We start from the raw sequence: 9,260 nt of genomic DNA on the forward strand, positions 1-9,260 counted from the left end.
TTGTTTATAACGTAGTTATTTCACTCAGTTCTTTTCAAAACAGTGGGCGTAAACACACACACACACACACACACACACACACACACACACACACAGACACACACACAGACACACACACACACACACACACACACACACACACACCCACCCGCCAACTGTGACTTTAAAAACCACAACAGAACAATAAGGACCCATCTTTGCTTTCCTAATTCCACCTTTTTCCTTGTTTCAGGAAACGACTGTATGGGTGCTCTGGGCAGAAGAGCAAGTTAGAACAGCTGGACAAGGACGTTATGACTGTGACTTCGGGGTCTTAACCAGAAGCTACATGGTCTGCACCTCTCGGTACCGGTGTACCTAGCACTGTACTTTGCTTCAGATGGGGAGTGGGGGGGAGAGAGAATTAACAAAAACCCAACCCAACACACTAACAAACTGAAGGTTTGAAGGGCAATCTTGTCCACAGCACGTCTTCACTCGTCTCAGGTGATTCTGCCAAAAGTTTGAATGTCTAATGCCACTGTACACACAGTAGACTCCAGACAGGGTGTCACTCTCCTATGCACTGGGAAACCAAGGTATCTGTGACTTGCTTTACTGTGTTAATCATTATGTCAACACTGAACCCACAGCCTCTCCAAGGCTGCAGCTTCCCAGCCCAAACGTACTTCAGCACATAGGCTTAGCTTACCTTCAAATGTGTGTAAGTCTCTACCAGTAAGCAAAAGTCACTGGGCCAACTCCTGGGATGTGTTTATCTACAACCTGCCTCCAAAAACACAAAGATCAATTTCACAGTTTCATTCCCAAGCATGGCAGGAAGCTTCGCCAGCGCCACCCTGGTGAGCACGTTCCACTTAAAAGCATCCTCTCATTGTGCGTAATTTAACAAAACTGACCATATAGGATAATGCTGTTTATTAAAAATATATTCAGGGAGAAGGAAGTCAGTGCATTTATGCAATTTTACATACACATCTGAAGTTTGAGGTTCCATTATTCCAACAGTTCATATAAATCACTGTTTTAGATAAGAGAAAAAAATGCTTTACACAGATCAGCAATTGGTTATAGGTTTGGTAATATGAGTAGGCTTGTAAAAATAAAACCACCTCTTCCATTATTAAAGAGTGTCGTCTTTATGCAGAACAAGTCTTAAGAGTCAAGAACTTTTTCTTGCATAAGAATTGTTAACTCGAAGTTCTCGGAAAACAGCCAGTTCTGTTTCCTACATACATACATATACATATTTATATATAAACACGCTACCATCTGTCTGGAATTACTCTGAGGTAACAAAGGAGGCGTTCTCAGTGACTCGTCACTAGGCTATCCTTTACCATGTATGCCAACTACTCCAATGTCAAACCCAAGACTCATACAAAAGCATTTGTCAGAATTAGAATTACATAGTTGGACATTTCCAAACCAGGGTCTAATTACAGCAGGGAAAACAGAATCGGAAAAACAGTAGGCGGCTACATTATCTTTGCTCATGGAAAACGAACAACAGCATCCGTCCAGAGTCCCCCAAGTGGAGCTGGCTTTTTAATGTATTTTTTGACATCTTCAAGAAGTCTCCATTGCTAAAGATTTTTCCTTGGAATACAGGTGACATTCCCGCTTCCTGAGCTCATGCTCCCGGATGGGAACTCAGGAGCACAGCCTCAACATCTGATGAACCAGAGCACGTTGAATCCTTAGGATAAATCACGAGATGGTTCTCATTTCTTGGGTCCAGCCTTTCTGCTGAGGCCTTCTAGAGGCACGGCCAAGACAGGAGTGAGGAGCCACCTCTGGTACAAAGAAGCCAGGCGTGGCGAGGAAGGCCTTGAGGACACTGCCTTCTTCACTATCATGAAACTTTTCTATCACTGGAACCATGGAGCTGCAAAGCACCGAAGAACTCTTTTTCCTGTAATGAATGAAGTTGTACGAGAAGACTGCTGCCACATTTAGAAAAGATACCTAGCACTCTTCTCCATGTCTACTAACAATGAGACTATTAAGAACTTAGGACTCTTGTTTTTCCTGGAGGAGGGAGGGCAATTTGTTTCACTGTTGACTTAAATAAGGACTATGGGTTTAACTAGCTCTTCCTTCCTACTGATCAAGTCAATAGCTATCTAGAAGACAGCACAAACTTGGTGATCCAAGTCTCTGTAGCTACCTAGCTGTCTTAAGTTTTTCAAGCACATGCAGAAATCAGTGCTTGTGGATACGATTACTGCGCAAATACATTTAAGGCAGAACTGGAGTAACAGCAAATGAAGTACATACTTCTCCCCAACCATGGTGCAATATTAAGGCTTCTGCCACAAGAGAACGATTAACAATAGAAGTGACTTCCTGCCCCGATTTGAACAAAGGTCTTGCATTCTAAGGAAGTATAAATCAGTTACTGGAGACAAAAGCAAAAAAAATTGATTCTGAAACACTCAAGCTGCAGGACTGGATTCCAAGCCATCCTCTGTGTCCATCAGATGCTGAAATCAATGAGGCCGACCCTGCCAGGTCCACAGCATGAGTAACAGCAGATAATGGCATATTAGTATGAAATGTTACTTTATCTATACACATGTGGAATTTAAAAAATAGAACCCTGTTAAAAAAAAAACGAGGAACCACCTGCTATGCTCACACAAAAATTTTTGTGCTTAAATTTTAGAAAGGAATTAGGACAGTTTCAAACAAATCAGTTCCTATTTTAACACTAATTTTGCTTGATTTAACTCCCCAAACCTTTTGTGGTCAATGTTTAAACTCGGAGCTATAACATCTCTAATTTTCGGCAAAGGCTTCCCAACTGTCAGAGCCTCACTGGGATCCTGTTTCTGCTCCACCACACCTAGGAAATTCACTGCCGGGGTGAAATGAAAGACAGAATGTTTCCATGTAAAACCATTTAATGTCAAATGCTGAAGGAGTCAAAAGCAGCCCCCATGACCCTTCTGGGTGATGTGATGGGAACAATGGGACTTCTACATCAATGAAGTAAGGCTTCTGGACAATCAGTAAAACAAAACTGATTTCTCAAAGGTCAATAAAAGAAAACAATGAGCTCACCTCTCATTTTCAGGAGAGATAACTTATGAAACATTCTTTCAAGTTATGTAACCAGCTGAATTTTGAACCAGAGAGAGGCAAGAGAGAAGGCAGGAAGGCCTCTCCCTCCCATTCTCTCACCACAATTTCTTTTCCTCCAGTTGCTGCCGTGAATTTTTAATGGTGATTTAATGAGCGAAGTCAGCCATGACTAGTGATCATGGTGACTAGACCATGAACTTGCATGGGAATACAGTAATGCAATGGAAAAGTATGCACACAGCACAGAACCACCAACTAAAAGGTGAAGCACACTTTATTAACTTTTAGAAAACACATTTACCTGATGGATTATTGCAGATTTGAGAAATCAGCACAGAGAACAAGAGGACAGGGCATGGCTTAAGGTGCCTTTATTCAGTGATGACAAAGGCCGGTGGTCTGCTCTGTCCCACACTAGCAATGGGAGCTAGTTCAAGAGAAAGTGCAATAAAAAATGCAAAGTAGAAATAAAAACCCTCAACAAGAACCAAGGAGAAAAAGGTCTTTTTACTCCAACAGGGAATGAAAACTGCAAAACTTGCTTAAAATATTACAACAGTTGAAAATTTTCTGACCACAGAAGAATAAATTAACGGCTATCTCAAGCTGCAGGTATTTTATGCAACTTTGCTTTCTGTTTCAGCACCCATGCTTAATGGGAGCACCCTGTAAACAGACCTAGCATTATCTTCTGTTAAGACCATAACAAATGCCCACCACGACATTAACATTCAGCTCTAAGAAAAACGCTCCTAGTTCCAAAGGCTGCCCTGCCAACATCTCAGTTAAATTCTATCTTAATTGGAGAACATGGGCCAACAAAGCCCTGGGTGACGAAGCAGCAGCTGTGAGTGCCGGACAGAAACCGGGTGGCCTGCAGACAACACACGCCCCAGGGAGAGGAAAGGAGGGGCGGAAAAGTACAGAGAGTTGGTCTAGGGGATGACACTCATCAGGTACAGAGGAGCTCTTCATTTCTGTACCTATGTACAAAAGTTGTCTTTGGAGGAAACAAAACTGCAGACTTAGCTAGATGGATACACACAGCCCAGAATTAAACTGCACAGCGACATTTATTGTTCCAGCCTGGAAAAACAATCCCTTTTGTAAATTTCACACAGCAAAGCAAGTTAAAAACTTCACTCATCAAATAAATGATAATTTAAACAAGAACTTGCTAAAGAAACCTCATTACAACAACTTTTTAGGGCCTGATCACTTTAAGTCCATGGGGCCATTCAGGAACATCAACCAGTGTCTCTTTTATAATCTGCAAGTCGGTTTTCCTACAACAAGAAGGCGTAACATGTTTCCTGACTCAAGTGATACATTGAGAAAACAACCGATGATTTTTCTTTTGCTGTATGTAACAGGCCAATGCCGAGTTCTCTGCTGTGATCAGGAAAGATGGAACGACTGTTGTCCTTCTCTTGCTGCTATCAACAGTTTCCCCCGCATGATCTCAATACTTGAATAGTCCGGCAGCTTAAGATAGTTCACACAAGTCATTACAGAGGGCAAGAAGTCATCTGGGTTTTCTGTTGATTCAAATGTCTTCCTGACAATTGTCAAAGGTGGATTCAAACTCCGGAAACCTGATTGAGGGAAAGGGGGGGACGGGGGGAAAGTGAGGCGTTTAGCCAGTGAAAACGATTCTATCCAAGGGAACAGCTAGTCTGGAATCACAAATCCATCCTTCATTGGAGCTACTACTAACACAGTACTCCTTCTGCCTTGGTAATTCATTCTATAGATTCAGTTCATATTTAGTGGCCAGAGCCTGGTGTTTAATCACAAAAAGGCACTGTTTAATAAATACACAGGCTTACAAGTTTTTTTATAAAAATCCAAGACTACACCATCTACCCTCAACTAAGAAGAGTTTAGTCATAATTTGCAAGAGCCTTGGAATTTTATTAAACCCCAGCACTACATATGCAACAGCAATCCTACACTTCACTGTGTCCAAGACCACCCCCATGTCTAGTGGGTCCAAAACTATCTCTATTGTCCAGTGCATCTAAGACCATTCCACAGATTATCTTGCCACTAACATCTCTTCCTCTATTACTAGAAACTAAATAAAAAACCTACAAACATTACCAAACTGAAAGTCACATAAAGAATGATGTCCCATACCTGTGCACATGCATAGGGGAATCAATGCACCACGTGGTACTCACCTCCGACCGGCAGTCTGGGGCTCCCAGTCACAAACTGAAGGAATAACCGCTGCAGCTCATTATCAAAACTACTGAGGATCTCAAACAGGAACTTCACGGCCCGGCTACAACAAAGCAAACACAGGCAGCTCATCGGATCAAAATTCCATCTGCCATCACGTGACAGTACCGACTTAAACTTGTCAATGGTTAGAGACGGATCGATTCTAGAAGGCGATTACAGTCTTCAAATAACCATTACTAGGCACACTGATAATCATATTTATTTGTTGTTGCAGCTGGAATTTAAATGACCTGAGTACTGTAGTAATGAGACATGACGGGAGAGTTTATGGACAGTTATGGTTTCACACAGGCATGCCTCCCTTGCATATAGACACTGCAGTGTTTCTGAACAGACTGAAGGTTTGTAGTAATGCAACAAAGAGTTATCTACTGGTGCCATTTCCCTATAGCTCACAATATTTCCAACTTTTTCACAATGTTATAAAGCTTGGTGAATAGGGAGCTCTGATGGCTTAGTGGTAAGGAGTTGTGCTGCCAACCCAAAGACTGGCAGTTTGACTCCACCAGGTACTCAGTGGAGGGAAGATGGGCTATCTCATTGCCTCTGAAGACTGTTGGATAATCAGCTGAGTGCTGAGACCTGAGAGTATACAACATCGCATACTTTAATAGATCATAATAGGAACATTACTTTTCTATGTACTAGAAAACCAGAAAAGGCGCATGAGGGTCACTTTATTAGGATATTCACTTCTGTGAGGTGTAGTTTTCTGGAATGAACTCGCAAGCCTGTATAAAATAACGACATTAAATCTGTGTTCCTTTTCTCCCTTTGTAACATCTTAAATTGTAGTCTTGAGAAAAATCAAAATACCAGAAAGGGTTCTTTTGCAAGCAGGTAGATTTACCACTTTAAAAAAACCAAACGAAACTATGCACACCCTCCCTTCCAATGTCTTGACTATGAACAAGGAAACCCAGCAAGCCCGCAGGTACCTGTCGTGCGTGTAGCCATGATCTGGCCGGCAGCATTCCATCAGCGTCTTTGCATCCCACGTGTCTGCTTTACTGCCACAGAGGAGCTGATCCAACTATGTATTCAGAGAACAACAACAACAAAAAAATCAGTCATGTATCTTTGTACCTGGCTGAAAACAAATGCTTGTTTTTGTATTAACACTGACACAAAGATTGACACATACAAAATAGCACCATCAAAATTTCTGCACAGAACCTTTCTTTAATAGGTTTCTCTGATCTATTTCTATATGCTACTTCCCTATCAGATGCACATTCTTTGGTCTCCTTATCTGTCTTCAAGGACTAGCCAAGACAGCCTCTGAAGCTAACATTTCCTAACTTTTCATTAACCATCAGGTTGAATTTAGGACTTTAGTGCTTACTAAGACTTCATAAACAGAGTAACAGAAGCCAGCAGGAGACAAACACATGCGTGCTGTATAGTGGTTTATTGTGGGCAATATCTATAACCCAATCATTCTAGAATGAATTTTAGAAAGCACACATTTCAGCATCTATGTACAATGGAACTCAATAGCCTTTCTCTCTGGTTACCAGCTCCATTTGTAAAATGATTACATTCCCTATGAGATTTTCTCTGCACTTCGAACAAAGGCAGCGAAAGAAAACACTACGGCATGCACTCCCTTCCCCACTGCCAGTCCTCTGCACACCCAGCCATCAGACAGCCTGCAATTCTTTACAAGGTCTCAAGAAGCAACTCTGAGCAAGGCTTCATCTAACTGACAGTTCTGCTGGTGTGGCAGTGAAATGCTAACTGAAGGTCAGTGGTTTGAGTCCCACAGCTGCTCTGCTAGAGGAGCATGTGCGCCTGTGAAGACTGGAGGCTTTCTACCCCATGCAGCAGTTCTGCTGTGCTGTCCAGGGCTGCCGAGTCAAAACGGACTAGACAGCAAAGGGACTGACTGTTCTAACAATGCAAGCAACCAAGCTTGGAAGAAGTTCTACTTTCTACTCCCCCCAATAGTACAACTGAAAATGGCCCCAAAGCTCCTGCTGTCGCCCACAGATGCACGAGGCTGACAGAGATGTTATATTCACTCTGCCACACAAGGACCTCACCCCAGGAGGTAACACCTCATTAATGCTGTTTCTCCATCAGCAAACAAAGCCTTGATCGCCTCCCAATCAATTCTATTCCCAAACCCTCTCTGCTCTCCATGGCAATAGGATGTTCTCCCACTCTCCAACTAGTTTTTTTTTTTTAAAAAAAAAAAAGATTGATTTTAAGAAGCATTTACAAAAAAGTTCTATTTTCATTCATTGTTACACTTTTTATTCCCTCGCCACGCCCCCCCCTTATCATCTTTTTAATATTCATTCACTGTTGCACTGTTACCTACCTCTTCCCCAGTCCTCTTTGCAATGATATATCGCTTATTCTGGGCTGTTGTCATACGTATAATGCCTAATCATATTTTCATTTTAGACAGTTTTTTCTTTCATTTGTTCCAATGCAATGGTCATAAACTACCCACTCTTATTCTCCTCTTAACCTCACACATCAGTCCTGCTTTAGGGCAACAGGATGATCTTGATAGAATTGAGATACTTCACGATGGGACATCCAGGTCCAAGACCAGGACTAGGACTAGGACCAGAAAGAACCACTTTTTTTAGATACAAGCTACTTACCTCCTCTGGGTAGAAGTACTGAAGATGACTGAGTGGGAAAACAGACTCAAATCCATCTCTGAATGAATCAAACTGCCTGGAGACGCCTTCATTTAGTGCCCAAAATATCACCAGCTGCAGAAAGAACAGTCTTAAATTGTGACAAGGTTTCATTCAAATCTCTTCACTAACAATACACAGTTATAACACACACATTTCTGGGTCTCTTCCCCTTTTCTGAAACGAGCTACTGAATATCTAAAATACATTCTAGGAAATGGCATAAATAAAAAGTTAGTCAGGGTACGTCTAATTTGAGCCCAGGCCACTAAGAAAACGTAAAAAACCCCCACCGTACCCTAGCACCATCTCATATGTCTTTACTATAGTGTTTTGAAAAAAGAAAATGCCCCAAGCTACAACGTGACATTACTTTAGCTAGATGAAAAACCAAGAATTCTCCCAGAAGATACAATGTTGAGAAACTGAAATATGTGTTTTATGAGACAATTAGCAACCACAGAAGGATGTTAAATTTGTGACAGGAACTATCTAAGTCCTTTCAGGACAACCACCCCTTCTGTAATGCACTCATCGGGAGAATGCTGTAGCTCCCGTGAAGAATCCTGACCCCTTAATTCTCCAAAAGCTGAAAGAGCAAGTTTCTCAAGAGATACTGAAAAAGCCAGTCATTCTGGATTTCAGAAGGGGTTCTTTCGGATTACAGAAGTGCAGCAGTTGTTCAGAGGCTCTAAAGATGGCTCCCCGGCCCCGCCACCACCCCCCAATGCGACTAATAGGCAGCATCAATTTGGTAAACACAAGCAAAGAGCAGGATTGATCCAGCTGACAGGCCTCACTAAGAATCTGTGTGTGTGCACACGTGTGTGTTTTAGAAGCCACCGTGTCAATAACGCTAACCTGAAAAAAAGGTGGAAAGTCTACTGAGGACACAAGTGGTGGCTCCATCTACTAAGAGTTTAATAAAATCATTTTATGAGACAGCATTTAAGCTGAATGTGGATCAAGTAAGATAAACAAGGTATCGTGTAGTACCTAACACGTTCTCTCAAAAGCATATGGAAACGTCCTGCAGTGGTCCCGCAGATGGTAACTGTGGAATATCACGATCTCTACAAACAGAAGCTGACAGGCACTGCATGTGCTTCCCTCACATGGTGTCAGCAGGCTAAAGTCACCAGAGCCCCCGCCCCAAGGACACTCAGTTACGTACTCTTAGATACTCTTCCAGATTGTGGATAGTGACTGGTATGTCCTTTCCTCCTTTCTTCAGTTCAATGTTGGGAAACCCTGGCAGCGTGAAATCCA

The 9,260-nt window shown here is 42.1% G+C and overlaps 1 protein-coding gene across 1 annotated transcript in view; it reads right to left on the reverse strand.

The window, feature by feature from the left end:
- Nucleotides 1-4,485: 4,485 nt before the first annotated feature.
- TRIP12 (thyroid hormone receptor interactor 12) overlaps nucleotides 4,486-9,260 on the reverse strand; it is an 87,590-nt gene continuing 82,815 nt past the window's right edge. The window contains exons 37-41 of the mRNA XM_006890328.1: nucleotides 9,166-9,255; nucleotides 7,953-8,066; nucleotides 6,273-6,367; nucleotides 5,271-5,374; nucleotides 4,486-4,682 (exon numbers count right to left, since the gene is read on the reverse strand). Coding sequence (XP_006890390.1) covers nucleotides 4,486-4,682; nucleotides 5,271-5,374; nucleotides 6,273-6,367; nucleotides 7,953-8,066; nucleotides 9,166-9,255 — 600 coding nt within the window. The remainder of the gene's footprint in view (nucleotides 4,683-5,270; nucleotides 5,375-6,272; nucleotides 6,368-7,952; nucleotides 8,067-9,165; nucleotides 9,256-9,260) is intronic.

The sequence above is a fragment of the Elephantulus edwardii genome, unplaced genomic scaffold (assembly GCF_000299155.1).
Source record: "Elephantulus edwardii isolate Elephantulus edwardi_28Jun2011 unplaced genomic scaffold, EleEdw1.0 scaffold00087, whole genome shotgun sequence".
NCBI classification, from domain to species: domain Eukaryota; kingdom Metazoa; phylum Chordata; class Mammalia; order Macroscelidea; family Macroscelididae; genus Elephantulus; species Elephantulus edwardii.